The 15,368-nt window shown below is 43.2% G+C and overlaps 1 protein-coding gene across 1 annotated transcript in view; it reads left to right on the forward strand.

Moving 5' to 3' along the window:
* Window positions 1–1,583, forward strand: part of ZMPSTE24 (zinc metallopeptidase STE24) — a 130,683-nt gene extending 129,100 nt beyond the window's left edge. Inside the window, exon 10 of the mRNA XM_069241117.1 lies at window positions 2–1,583. Within this exon, the coding sequence (XP_069097218.1) occupies window positions 2–226 (225 nt within the window). The 3' untranslated portion in view covers window positions 227–1,583. The remainder of the gene's footprint in view (window position 1) is intronic.
* The last annotated feature ends 13,785 nt before the right edge of the window (window positions 1,584–15,368 follow it).

The following is a 15,368-nucleotide window of genomic DNA, read 5'->3' on the forward strand; positions in this document are numbered from 1 at the left end:
GGTGCTGTCCTTCTGTCTGACTGTTTTGAGCCGAAGGTTTGAGTTCCAAGCGGATGCGTTTGCAAAAAATCTTGGAAAAGCTAGAGACCTGTATTCTGCTTTGATAAAACTGAACAAAGATAATTTGGGATTTCCTGTTTCAGACTGGCTATATTCCATGTGGAATTACTCCCACCCTCCTCTCCTGGAGAGATTGCAGGCCTTAAAAGATTCAAAACAGGACTGACGAACAATCTGTAGGATCTGAGCGAATACACTTTCACTCGAAGAGGGACACTCACCTTTTTCCTGAATCCTGGTTTAGGTCTGCATTCCATTTTCAGTGAATCATTTTGTGTGGGAAATGCCTCATCTAAAATTGAGAGCCTAACTGTGCACATGTAATATTGTGATGTGTGCACTAGTTTCTTTTAATTTACATTAAATGTGACTTGGTAAAAAAAAAATGTAAAAAAAAAAAACTGGAGTTACTATAAAATTGAAAATTATTTTTGCAAGTGTGTTTGCTTTAAGGCACAACTTTCATACTGTACACAATCTTTATTGGTTATTAACTACGGTATAGACTGTTTTTTAAATCAATCAAAGCGTCTTATAACCGGTATCTTAAACTGAGTGAGCAGTTGTAACTTTGCTTCAGAAACCAAATTGATTATTGCTTTTGGATGCAACTGTTTCAGTGAAAAAAGTAATCAGTGTTAAAACATTTGTATAAAAACATAAGACTGTTATGGCCTCAGTCCAAGTAGCTCCTCTATTTCTCACTGGATCCGCGATTCTCCTCAATGAGTTGCTGTCTCAAATTTCAGGTAGATCCACTACTTCAAGTTCATTCTGGGATTCAAAATATCCTCTAGTTGAAAAAACAGAGGTGAGACTCCAAAAGGTGCATGCAAAAAATTGGGTTAGTGTTATGTTTTAAAATTGTACGGGTTTATCTGCTCTGTTTTTGGTCGAAGGTGTGGCGACATTTACTTTACAGTTCAACATGAGTCCGAATGACTCAATTTGATGATTGTTGCAAGAGGTTGAATTCCAACCGAATGTTCAAACGCAGTCAAGTGCAATTCATAAACTGCTGTGTGTGTTGGAACTATAGGTTGTCTTGTGAATGTGATTCTATGTTTTCATGGAACTCGAGTTATTTTTGTTTTTAAGTACATTTGCAGAATTTCTTTTTCTAAGAGAGACATTCAGATGTTGTAGCACATTTCAATGATGCTATTAAAACGAAAATCCTAAAAAAGTGAGTTATTTAGGGATTTGTCAGCGATTGCCTCTTGTTGCCTTTTCTTTAATCCAGCACACCTTTTTACAGGAAAACATAGATCATGCAATTCTGCATGGATGTCGACATTTTTTTTATTTATTTAAAGGAAAAATCTGCAAATTTCTGGCTGCCTTTTTCTTTGAAGAGTTGTAAATGTTTAACTGTGCTGTTTCTTGTTTATGGAATGATCGATATTTGGAATGGAGAGCATAATTGGCATCTAAGGAAGACAAACTACCCTTCCCATTCATTAACGTTTGTTTGGATACAAAATATGAATCCAATAGAACATTAATTAAAATTTGACAACCTCTGTCTGTTGCAATTTTGTTTTTGTTATTGCAAAAGCACGTTCTGTAAATGTATTTATTCGTATGTTTAAGATAGTTTGCTTCAGTAGTGTTTAATGCTCTTAACCTCACAGCATGTTAATTATAGACCCAGCTAAACTTTTAGTTTTTCACTTTGTCAACCTAGAAAGTGAGAGTGGCAGAGTGCTCCTATATTGGGTTGAATGGGTGACTTCGTTTTGTAAACACATTTTCACCATTTCAAATAATGCATAACAAAGCACAGATAGCATACGGTTGGTTCACAGCAAGCACAGTATCAAAGTATGGGTTAGTCAAATAGACAGCATTTATCCTTGCATAACCGGTAGGTGGGGCCACCAAACATGGGGTACTCAAACCACTGTGGGTTTTGCACTCAGCGAAGTATGGGTGCCCCCATGCTTGCTTCACTTGATTCACCATGTGACCCTAAGGTTATGCACTGATTTCATTAACACTAATTGAACATGCACGATAAATAAAGGGGGCAGCTATCATCATTTGCCTAGATCTTTGGAAATTATTATCTTTAACTAGACAATTTCACACCTTTAACCTTTCAATTCATTTTCCCCACAAGACGTGTTTTTACCAGACGCCTTGTCCATGCAAGTTTTTGACCTGGTACACAATACAGAAATTTTTACATACTGGCCAATTGGTTACTAAACGGTATACCTGTCTAGAAGAAACTAGTTCAAAGTATTAAGAACCTCTTCCCATTTTTCCCTATTTTCCCTTTCTCAGTCCACGCCACTTTTGTGCATGCTAAAATCTGATGAATCTGACTTAGTCTAGTCTTTCACCAGACTGTACAATCTGTTTGGACACTGCCACACACCAATTCCATCAACCAAATAAGAAGTCTTCTCTCCATCAATCTCAGGACCTGGAGCCACTATCTAGTAATCTTCTTTTTTTTTTTTTTCACACTTTTTCATTTTATGCCTCTTCCCCCAAAATTATATAGCTAATATTAGGCTCTGACATTTCTCTCAACCTCCACTCTTATAAAAGTCATACGTGTGACTCATAGTTTTGTTATATTTTCTTTTTAAAAGTAAACTTAAGCCAACTTTTTTCTCTTTTGTTGTCCTTGGGTTCCCTAAGCACTAGTGAAATGTGATTTAATTTTTCCTTTAAGAGATTAACCGAGGAATGACATAGAAGATCCCCTTGATAGCAGAGTGGTATGCCTGAGACACCCCTGCAAGAACCTCCTTGCCATAGACCAAGCAGGGCATGGGTTGCAATTCACAGCTGTTTGGGTGTTAGAAATGTATGATTTTTGTCACAGCATGTAGGAAGAAATTCACGGATTGGGCTGATTTGCTTCTGTGGAGTACTAAAGTTAAAATATTTTCAATAGTAAAACCTAAGAGCTTCACAGTTGGTGTGAGGGTTAGGGGAAAGTTTTCAAACATGATTGCACAGAAGGCATTTGTGCAGATTTTTTTTATTCTTACCAAGACTTCAGTGTGAGGATGATCTTTAAACTCAAAAGGTTTTAAGTACAGCTGTCTCATTGGCATTTTGGTGATGCCATTACCAGACTTTTACTATATCCGATAGAGGTTCAAGATGGGGGTTGAATACTTGTGAAGCCTGAAATAAATCTTGTGGAACTCCACGGCTCATTTGGATTCCAAGGAGGTGTTACCAATTTTGTTCTGTCTGGCCACTGCTGAGGAGGTAGGAAGAGAACATGGTCATAGAAGCCCATTCTGTATCTGGGTGATTTTAGCAGCCTAGACTGATGATTGATGTCATGCGGTAGAGAGATTTTGCAATGCTAGGCGCCTCCTTCATTGTTGTGGTAGATGTCGACAAGACCCTCCAGGGTAGTCTCCTCTGTATTAAATCCTGATCTGAATATGGACTGCTAAGAAGTCGGGAGTTAGTTGTGGTTAACAAATAACTTTTCTAGCTCCTTTGAATCCATCATAAAAAATACAGACCAAATATATCTGATCTGTACCATTGTCAGATTTTTGTGGGAGGTCCAACAAGCACTGAAATTATATGTACTAAAAGCAAACTATAATTCTTGTATAACCCACTGGTCTTCAAACCATGGGCAGGGCCCCTCTTTCTCCCAGGGGTGTAAAGTAGAATCCAGGGGTCCAAGGCTGGTGCAAGCAGGGAGGATTGAATCTTTCTCAACCACTTCACTAGTGTCACTTAATCCAATAGTATTTTGCCAATGTACTTGACAACTTTCACTTTTAAAGGAGGAAACTGAACATCATTAAAAAGTTTAAAATGTTAAATATAGTATTATGAAAAAAGATATATAGAAATGAACACCTTCTGCATGCCTAAGTCCCTTCAGTGTTTCAGCTGCGTAGTTTACAGTTGTCAGGAGAACAAGTATTGGCAAAACCAAGAGCTGTTAGCTTTGCCAATGTCTTTCAGCCATGTAGAACAGCAGTGTGACTGCTAAAGAGCAATGCTAAATGTTAATGGCATATATTAGAGTGGAGTGGAGTGGAGTGGAGTGGAGTGGAGTGGAGTGGAGTGGAGTGGAGTGGAGTGGAGTGGAGTGGAGTGGAGTAGAGTCGTGTAGAGGAGAGTAAAGTAGAGTGGCAGGGGGTGGCATAGAGCCGAATGACATAAAGTGGCTTAGAATGTAATGGAGTGATATGGAGTAGAGAAGCATAGAATGGTATTGATTGGAGTGGAGTAGAGTGGCATGGTGTGAAGTGCCCTCGAGTGGCATACAGCGAATCTGTGTGGAGGGAAGTAGAGTGGTATTGTGTGGAGTGATGTAGAGTGAAGACCAGTAGAATAGTATACTTGTGAGTGTAAGTAACTTAAACAAAGAACCAAACTTCAAAAGCAACGCAAAGGTATGACCCATAAAGCGGAAAGGAAAAAGCAGCACAAGAACTGGAAACAGATGACTAGTACTGAAACACATACATATACAGGGATATAAAAGTAAATGTAAAAGTGCATCATTGAAAGGCATAGTATGCCTCAATCACAGCGTAATCAGTGGATCGACACTAATCAAAAGGAAACAATCTGTGCTTGGTACATGCTCCACCAAAAGAAAAGGAACTTGCACATGCTGGCCAATTAGGAGGCAGCAAAGAAAAGTGACACTGAAACTAATAAATGGTAAGCAACAGGTGGCCTCAAGCTGTTTTACTGTAAGCAATAGTCCTTGCCAGTGAGAGCAAATTAATGCACCGTCACAGGTGAGCTCTAAAAAATCAGCTTTAGGAAACCAAGTCTTGGCATGATATGTACAAGCTGGACTGCACCCCCTATGTTTTTTTGTTTCTGCCCTGTCTCCTACACAATACCTGACCACCACCCCTGACAACCACCCTGCCCCTACTGGATCCGACTATCTGCAAGCACATTGAAAATGCTACATACAATAGCTTGAAGTTTGACAGCGGAGGCTATTCTGTTACAAGGTACACCCAAAGTACAACTTGCTACTGCAGCCCCTCACCAGGCTTTGGTGGTAACTGACAGTTCCGGGATGCAGACCTATTCACCAGCCAGTCTGGTGAGAATGCTGCAGAAGAGCACTTGCTGTGTGCAATCTAACCAAGCACTCCATAATGGGGTTCAATGTCTTCCATCCAGTGAATGTTGTGGGATTGGTTACTTGTTGGATGTGTCTGTGAGTGAGAAAAGGAGATCATATGAAGAATGATTAGATCCATAGAGTGCAGAATGTATGATGGTGCCTATGATGGCAGGTCCTCAGTGGACAGTCTGCATGACCTCTGGTTCCTGGATCCATCCCCAGAAACTATACCTGAAAGGGAGAATCAACACCCATCCCTTCAAAGCCCATTTGCACTCCATCCTATTGCTGTCTCCCGTTTTCCCTTTCCTTTGTTGTGCTGACTGCAGCTCTGCGACCAGTGGAGCTTGGTGAAGGATAACGTGTCCCAATATTGGACGCTTCTCGGCCACTTCGAGCTAGCCTGTCCTCTCCCTGCCAGGAAAGTTAATGAGAGAAAGACGCCCTTTCATCTGCTTGGAGGAGCGCTTTGAATTTCAAAAGAAGCTTGCTCTTTCGTTTGTTTTCCTTTTTTTTTAACAACACCAACGTGGAAACGAGGTACTCGCAGTTTTCACCCTCCAGGCTTGCACTTTATGGATAAAATAGCAGAAACAACGTAAGGAGCTTAACAGTATGATTTGCATCCTATTAAATCAATCACTTTGTCCTTTAAGACGCAAATCTGTGTAGGACAATCACCTCTTCATTCATTTTGGAGGCTTGTGTCTTAGTAATGCTCGACGAAGTGCTAACCTGGAGGGTAAAACACAGACATCGAGACCCATCAACCTCTTGTATGGGCAAGTGACAGACACACTGGTAGCTTCGCCCATAGGTTTTTCTCGTAGGGGCTTTTTGTTTTAAAGGACCAACAGTTTGCAAATCATTATCTAACCCCTGTCATCTTTTAGATTACTTAAAGGTGTGTGGGGGGGAGGTGTGAGTGGCAGAGTGCAGTTGTGCACCACTAGAAATCTGGGAGTCCCCATCTCGATTGTTGCCCAAGGTTTTTAGTGTCCTAATTATTTAAAACAAAACCCCAAATGAGTAGGTAAAGGTCTCTTGTTGAGGTTCATCTTTTTGCAATGGATGATCACGGTTAAACAGGGCCTTAGCAAAACCTGTTGTCAGTCCAAAGATATTTTTACATTTTATGCTATAAAAGCTGAGTGTCTTATAGTATGTGAATTGTAGGTCAAGGGTGCTGTATGGTTTTGCCAGTGAGGGCTAACATTTTCGATGTTTCTCGACTTTTCATGTTTGCTTTGTGCCGGAGGTTCCTGGTTGGCTAGGTTATGCACCTCAGCCAGGCAGCACCTCACCTCCTTGGGTAGCTTGGCATAGGGCAGTCAGGCTTATCCCCAGAGGTCATGTGTAAAGCGTTTGCGCGACACTCTCACACCAGTTACACAATAAAATACACCACAAAATATCTTGTATTTTGTACATAACACATAGACCAAAATGGCATGAATTGTAAGTACTGTGTACACTGTGCAAAACCCTGAGTCACTACCCATTATCCTGACAGCTCAAGAATCATACAGAATAACTTCAGGGCATGGAATGCACCAGACTGTTAGATAAAGACACACAAACTGTAGATACAGCACCCCTTATGCCAGCCTATGATAGTACTTGTTATTCTGAGCAGGGCAAGACAGAAACAACATGCATTACACATCAGGGCATGAAATGCAAATCAGGCTATGATAAAGCATATGGATTACCACACTAATGTAAAGTAAGTTTGGGGCAAGCATATGAATCACACTATTTACTTCTAAAAACATAGGGTGCAGCACTCCTGTGCCCCTAGTAATCTTTATATGGTAATCTGTTTTGTATACTAACACGTTTGTCCTCATGAGAAGGATGTAGGGAACAGGTGCACCTGTGTACCTAATGGGCGGGATACCATGATCTGATAGGTAAAGATACCCTTGTCAAAGCAAAAAAAAAACATAAACAATACCCCCTTAGTTAGGTAATTGCCCTGGTGTTCGGTTTGCAGAGGAACCTGTACCAGCCCGTTACCCGAACACCAACACTCCTATGATACCCTCAGTTCACTCCGCACCTGCCAACCCTTCTCTGGAAGAGAAAAGGGGAGACGGGGCAGCACAGCGTGGGCGATATCGTGGGGAGGTCCTCTTTGGGTCTCCCCTAAATGCAGACTCTCATCCAGAGCAGCTGCCCATGGGCACGTGGTGCAGCTGCTTGTAGGAAGAAGCTGTCGGGCTAGAGGGGAGACATCACTGGGTACCTCACCCCCACCCTGCAGGGGGCAGTTCAAAATAGGAAAGTGGGGTCGCAGCCAGTGTCATTTTGTCAGTGCGGGCGACTAACCAGAGAGAGTACCTCCTAGAATGTAGCCGTGGTCCGTGGGAGGTTCAAGGATGGTTCCCACACTGTGTGACGTTGCAGCCCCAGGGCAAGGGATCCTGGAGAAAAAAAATTGTCCAAGAAATATGTAGTATTCCTGTGGTCAGGTCATGAGCTAGAATTATGCTGTTGTCGATATAAATTATGATTCGAACACCCTTGGATCCCAGTAATTTGTCTACTGGCTTCATCAGTTTCATGAAGCACCATAGGGCTGAGGACAGCCCAAACTGGAGAGCTGTGAATTTGTACTAAACTTCTCCCCACTGAAATTGGAGAAAGCAGTGATGTGGGGCAAACATTGGAATGGTAAGGTATGCATCTTTTAAGTGTAAACACACCATCGGTTTTGGGCTTGCAGGAGATCTTGTAACAGATCGATCCATTCCATCTTGAAGTGTCTGTACAAAACAGTTGAAATCTTGTAGATTTAATGACAGTACCCTCCCTGTTCTTTTGTACAAGAGAAATAGTACCGCAAAATCCCATAAGATGAGGGGTAGATAGTTCTAGCCCCCTTTGTTCAGACACATATGGATTTCTGAGTCTATAAAACTGTTCAGTCTGGGGGGGAAATGGAGAGGACGGGGTGTGGTGATCTGCATTAGAGTTCTGTAAAACTCAAACTTTTAACCTTGCATGGTGTTTAACACCCAGGCCTCTTGAGACTACAATGCCCAGATGTGAAGAAATTGTGTTACTCTGCCTCCAGTATTACTTGAGATAAGGAAATGATCTCTACCGTTAAAATCAGTGAGTGCTCCACTGTGTTGGCCTACTTTGTAGCCACCATAATATCCTCCTCTGCCCGAGCCTCCACCAAGGTAGCAAGACTTGAAGAAGGTTCCACCTCTGGCATTAGCTGCCCATGTTTTTAATAGCATCTGGGCTGAAATCCTATATTGGGACACAACAAGGTGAACTGGCCTTGAGATCATCCCCGGATGGTGCCTGCCCTGGCCGAAAAGACCTGGTTGATAAACATTTGTATTGAAATGTGGGCTTTATCCAAAGCTGTAAACATTTACACAAACTTTCCCTGGTCCCTAACAGAAGGGTCATCAAAACAGAGACGCCCCGCCATTGGTCCTGCCTCCCCTGTTGCCAATTCAGTCAATTCTGAACAGAATTGACTTGCAAGACTCCATGGAGATGGCGCAGTTGGTGTTACCCAACTGGCAAATAGCCCTTTGTGCCCAGTCCACAAGGACGTATCTGTTGATAGGAGTGTTCGATTCTTTGGCTTGATAGGCCAGTTCCAAAAGTCAAAGGGCCAGACATATCCAAGAGCTTATCTTGGAATGCCACGACCTGTCAAGACCCTTCTTGGGATCTCTAACAAACCTCATAAATGCAGCAATGTTTGGGTCTATTTCTGGAGTTTCAGGTACTTTACCCATTAGGGCAGAATGTGGACATTCCACTCTAAAGCTTCTTTCTCTGAGGATTGGCGTAAATTTGATTGCACATATTCACCCACCTCTCCAGTAGGGGTCCATTCAGATGACCTCGGGCGTATGATGTTGTGCGAGTTGAATGTGAGGACTGAGGGAGTATCTTTAGTGGGCGTATTAGAGTGCTTTGTTTTACACTTACCTTTGCCTGGGCCAAAAGAGTCTTGTGATGAGTCTAAATCTGAGGAATCCATATCAGTAGGGTTACCTACCTGTTTCGGTGGAGGCACCTCGAGAAAATTACTTGCAGAAACATATTCTTGGTCTCTTTGAAAAGACTGAGCCAATTTATCTATAGCCTCAGAGAGTCACCAGTTTCTTATGCTGCTGATAATTTCCTGCAGCTTGGCAATTGCAGGTAACCTTTTCAGCTCCTCCAGAGGACCAGTCATGTTCTCTCTATGCCTTAGCGTATAGCTTCCGAAGTATTTTGAAATGAATTAAAGTGCTTTGTCCACTGAATGTTTGATCAAATTGTCCAGTGTCTCAGCCAGTGATTATGCAAATTAGACATCTGGGTCCTCCCTATATCCTTGGTATCCATCCGTATCCACGTGTGTTTGAACCATGGTTATAGGTCATCAATCCAAGGGATTAGATTGGGAGAGCAAATTTCCAAGTAGACAAGTGCTAAATAAAGGCTTAGCAGTATATAACAATTACAATGCATGGGGGTGATATTACCCTGGGAGTTGACACGCTTTGAATTACTGCAACCCTTTCCTGAAGGATAAGGGTGTCAGGCCAATTAGTATTACAAGGCAGAACGTCCCAGGGCTTTAAATGGGAAAAGTCCTGCCGGTGCTGAGCAGTGGCACTTTTCAAAAAGAGACATCGAAACGGGTCCCTATCCGGCTGTTTTTATGCCCTGATGTTTTGAAGCTATGTCCCGGCAGTACAGCCTGGGTGAGGACAGGCCGAACAAACATGGCTCAGGCATCCCTACCGGAGTCACTCAACACTTCCGTCATAAAACCGGAATCTCAAAAATAACCAGAATGTTCTTTAATAAGGACCCCGGCCCGCTGTGTCTCCTTTCTGTTTTCGATTCGAGCAACATGAATAAAGTGATTTTGGACTCTCCTGCAGCTGCCTTGCTGTGCTTTACTGGCCGCCTGACCTTTCCTTTGATGTTAGATGTGGTGATGAAAACGGAGCGGAATCATCCCCTAGGGCCTAGACAGTCACCTCATCAGAATAAGGTGATCATTTGTGTAATGCTTTCACGAACGTGCATTTCCCTTTTTTTCGTGCCTTTTTATTCTCCCTGCTGGCTGATGATCTCTCGTGTTGTTACTGATCACAAATGCAATTGTAATTTAGCCTTAGGGCTGATGTGGTGCTGCGAATATGAAACCTGCAAATGTACCCACAAGACAACAAGTTATGCAGGGCATGAGCTGGTATTCAGGAAGTTTCGGCCTACGTGGCATGGAGGAGGGATACGTCTGTCAGTATTTATTGTCGGTGTGTCATGTTAGTTTGTTTCCTAACGCTGCAGTTGCCCAAAGGCGTGCAGGTAACTTGGACTGTGCCATGCGCCCCCACACAGCACAATGATGCACTTGCGCTACTTATAGCAATTGCACACGATGTTAAGTAAATATGGGCATTTCAGGCAATACGTACCTGGGTAAGCTTCGCTGGTGGCGCCCCTACCACCCCCCACCTCCTCCCCACTTGCTTTCTGCGTGCGCGTCTTTGCATCCTCCAGGGACAATGAGTCCCTTGTAGAAAGAAGCAGTCAAGGTATTTCTGTCCCTACTGCGTTTAAAGTACCTGTGGTGAAGAAAGGACACGATGAGGGATCGCAGGATCACGCACAGATTTACGCTGCACGCAGCGTTCAGATTCACAGAAGCGGCCACGGATGCTCGTGACCCTCCGAGATAAACCGGCCAAGGCGGCGAGGTTGCTTCCCAACAGTGAACCGCTCCGATTATATTGCAGAACACTTTGAATTATAACAATAACTTTTGCATATCACATACGTAAACCCAATGCAACCTTACTTATCGTGACTGCTGAGCAGCACAGAAATATGCACTCAAGGTGTTACTGTTCCTATTTGATTAAAGGGCAGGGAAATGTAGTTTTGATTTTAACTGGTTTCTAATTGGCTGCCGAGTTTTCCAGGTTAGAAAAACGGGTTATATTCCGAGCCTCCGTCCAGACATAGAATCGTAGTATTTCCCATGAGATTCAATTCCCAGTGGGGTATATAGTACTTGCCTCCACCTCTCGGCCCAGGCCACCTCCCCTGCTGGTTTTTGGGGGACTGTCCTCTCGCATCCCATTCAGCCCCATATCCCTTCGGTGGCCATCTCAAAGATGCGGCTCATCCATAGAGAGGGGTGTTCAGTTTATGTTTTGGCCGGGCCACTTGCTTCCGAGCAAACTTGAGTCGCTTCTGACAGTGCTTCTTTAGATTCGTGTTTACTTAGGCTTTAAACCCCTATATTTTCAGTCTCCTGTACCTCTGTTAAGTCAGCAGGTGATTCCATGTTGGGTCCCTGCTCAGGCTACGCTACCTTAGTGTCCACATGTGCAAGAGCAAAATCCTGCCATCACTGAAGACAGCCATTGGCTGAATTGGGCTGTACCCCTGGCCCCTGCTGTGAGATGGGCGTGCAAAAGCAGATTGTGAATGACAGACAGACCAGGGGCTGAAGCTGGACCATATATGAATATTTATAGATGTATAAGTATGATTTTTTGAAAGCATGGGTTAGTGGAAACTATAGCTGTCTGTAGGCCAGATCTAAAACTGTATATCAATTGAAACGTGTGCGTTTTTACCAAGGTGGCAATATGAAGGTGTTGTGAAGACCTCATTAGCGAGAAGTGGCCAATGTGAAGGCTCTGAATTTCATAAGCCCTGCGGAAATAGGTTTTCCCCGCATCTACCCCATGAAAGGACTGCACCATCTTGAATCGATATAGCTCCATCACAAATGACCATAAGAGGGCGCCAGATTGCTAAAAATGGAATATAAAATTATTTGTTGATAGGGTAAAACGAGTGTTCGAATTACAAAATGTCAGTTTGCGCTGGGCTCCAAAAATCCCTGTAATGATGAAGCTGGCTGCCACCTGGGAAGCAGATTTAGGTTCAGTGCTTTAAATGGGCATATGCTGTCTGCATGTGAACTTTCCTCACGTATTTCATGTACTGTGGTCGGTAACACCACCTGCCGACAGGTATGCATTATCATTGATTGGAAAATACCGGAACTTCTCAGCTGGGAAGCGGTTCCGTTGGGTAGTGAGTAAATGTATTTGCATCCATCAATTCCACGCACCGCTTGACTTGTGGTTGGCCTTTAAGTGCGTGTATAGTGCGGCTCCATGGCCCCTTACTTATAATCCATGGATTTTTCGAACTTGGCCACAGTGAGCTTGTCAGTGGTGACCTAGATGTCTGAAAATAATGGCCCAGATTCCGACAGGTGTTGCGGAATGCGGCGCAGCAGCTAAAAATGCTGTGCTGCTCGAAAAGGAGTGAGCAGGAGAGCGCCATATTCACATAAAAATGGCTCTCCCCTCCCCCAGTGCTGGCGCTGATTCGAGCTCCCGTGCACCAGGCACACACCTTATCGCCATAGTGCTGGGGTGCCTGCCTGAGCCTGCCATAGGTTTTGTACAGGAAGTGTACCCTTTCTGTACAAAATACTATGCCTAGACAAGTGAAAAGGCTTTCCCCACTATGTATGTGTGCTTTACGGTGCAGCACACATGCAAAGTCAGAAAAGCACAGAGAAATTAAAACAATTCTCAGTTTAATACCTGCGTTCACATTTTTGGTGCTAGACCCGATCTACTAATGTGAGGGGCATAATTACAAGCCCCTTTGCGCCGCTGGAACGTCACTTTTAGTGACGGTCTGGTGGCGCACACTGCAGGGCCATATTTACAAGGCCACGTAACTCCACCCTGTAACAGGAAGCTATGCCAATGGAGTTAAGGTGGGTTTTCCCACATAACACCTATGGCATTTGACACATTCCCAGATTTACCAGGTTTTGTCAACCTGGGAATGTGTCAAAAGCCTGCGAGGGAGGCGCAACGAGGAGAAATACCTTTATTTCTCCTCATTTTTCTTTCTGTGTGTGTGCTGCATTTTGCAGCACACACAGGAGGAAAACGCCTCTCGCAATTGCTTTTGGTCAGGAAGATGTCCCTTCCTGCACAAAATCAATCATCCCTACAACGCAGACACCCTTGCACCATGGTGCAAGGGTGCCTGTGTTGGCACATGGCAGCCCATTGTGCGCCAGCGCAGGGAAAAGGACAGGAATACACCATATCTTATACATGTGGTGCCTTTCTCCCTTTTTCTTTTGACGCAGAGGAGCTCAGCAAGAAGGCTTGCAGCACTGTCCTGCGCCAAAAGATTGTAAATATGCCCCTTAGGTAATAGGGTTTAATGTAAAAAAGCATGGGTGGTAGCACCGGAACGCCGATGTACCACCCATGAAACGCTCCATTGACGCAAAGCAATGCAAAGCAGCGTTTCAAGCTGCTTTGCGTTACTTTTCCATACAAAGCAACCCAAATACCAATTTGTGTTGGTTTGTGAATCCCCCAAAAGTTTTTGCATTGGTTTAGCGTTAAAAAAAAGTAACGCTAACCTGAACCTAAATTTTTGTGAATCTTGGTACAGGTGTTCCTCCTTTGCGCAAAGGATGGCCTGTTTTTAGGTTAAATGTACCTCCATGTGATGTAGCTCAAAGTGAGTGTGATATAAATGATGAAATCTCAAATGGCCAGTATCTCACAATGTAGGTGTGTTCCAGGAAAATAGTTTTTATCTTGCACACCTTGTCATGGGAGCAGCCTCTGTTGTGCCAAAGTTATTTTCTCATACATGGTGCACAGTAAAAGATGAACCAAATTCTTCTGAGCAGTGCTTTAAGTTGCATGATAAAAGTGGGGATTGGGTTTCTAAAGGGTGTGTGGCCTATGTAATTAAGGGTGTGGCTTGAACACTTACACTAAATTTCTGTGATTTCCATAGTGTGCCACTCGACCGGTATTTTGGTGGTTGCGTTGGTATATAACACAACAACTGGCAGACACCTAAAAACCACCAGGACTACTGGCTTTGTCAGTTGTTGTGAGGTGTTTACGATAAATGATTAACAACAAGGATTTTTTAGTAAAAAATATTGAAAAGCTTTCAGTTCTGAAATTGAGCCTATGAATGAAAAATGTGCTTTGTACTGTTGTACTTAATTTAAATAAAAAGAATGTGAAAAATTTACTAAGATCTGTGGAAGGGGTAGTGGTCTTCAAAGTATTTCAGTCATTCCTCTTATGTTCCCTCTATTTTAGACATTTATGCCCCTTTTCTCTCTGCTTCTTCCCATCAGTATATCTTCCACCTCATCTTTTTCCTCTTCAGCACCATCATTTCTCTGTCTCCTGAACGCACTTCCTCAAATCTCTCACTTCACAACTCCCCAAACACACAATGCACCGGCTCACTTGTAAGCACTGCATTTCCTTTTACTTTCACCTTGTCATTATTTTGACAACTGTGTGCCCCTTCACACTCATTTGCACAGAATCACAGTTGCCACTAGAACACATGACCACTGCTTTGTGCGCTCTGCAGAGAGGTCAATGATTGGCCGACCATGAATTCTGAATACCTCTCTGGCACGCTGACTGGCAGGGGGAGAAACTCGCTCTACTTTCAGCCTCCACTCCAGAGCTCTCATGTCCTGGAGGCGGCTCACTTCGAAGTAAGCACCATATAAGAGTAGTATGCTGCATGAAAAAATAAAGAAACACAGCATCTAGGAAATAGTTTACTTAATCTCGCATTTCCTAAACGGATTAGACATGTGAAATATAAACAGGATCTAAATCCATGAGATGAATTATTTTAAAGTTCTTTTTACATTTATTGTTCAGAATTCCATCAGTGTTTTTGCTAGTAAAGTTAAGGACATGAATATAGGGCTTGATAGGGACCCATTTCAATTTCTGTTTTTAATTACTATTGAGTCTGAGACCTGGAGGAACCCGGCCCGCTTAAAGCCTTGCTTCTGAGTACTTTTGTTGATCTTTGCCAGCTTTACACACAGTGCACCAGTGTCAGCTCCTCATACTGCCTACCACTTCCAGCTCCTTGTAGTTTCCGCCACTGCCATCACTTCACACTCTGATTGCCATTATTGGCTTCACACACTAACTGCTGGTTCCCGCTTCAAATGCTGCCTACTACTACTAGCTGATGATACTGCCCACGAGTGCCAGATACTCAGGGTCTCATTCACAAGGCCCTAGCGGCACACTTTGCCACTGGAGCATCATTTTTTTAATGTTTTGGTGGTGCAGTGTGCCAACCCATATTAACAAGGCCACCTTGCATGGCTTTTCATGGCTTTGTA

This window comes from Pleurodeles waltl, chromosome 6, assembly GCF_031143425.1.
Source record: "Pleurodeles waltl isolate 20211129_DDA chromosome 6, aPleWal1.hap1.20221129, whole genome shotgun sequence".
In the NCBI taxonomy this organism is placed as follows: Eukaryota; Metazoa; Chordata; class Amphibia; order Caudata; family Salamandridae; genus Pleurodeles; species Pleurodeles waltl.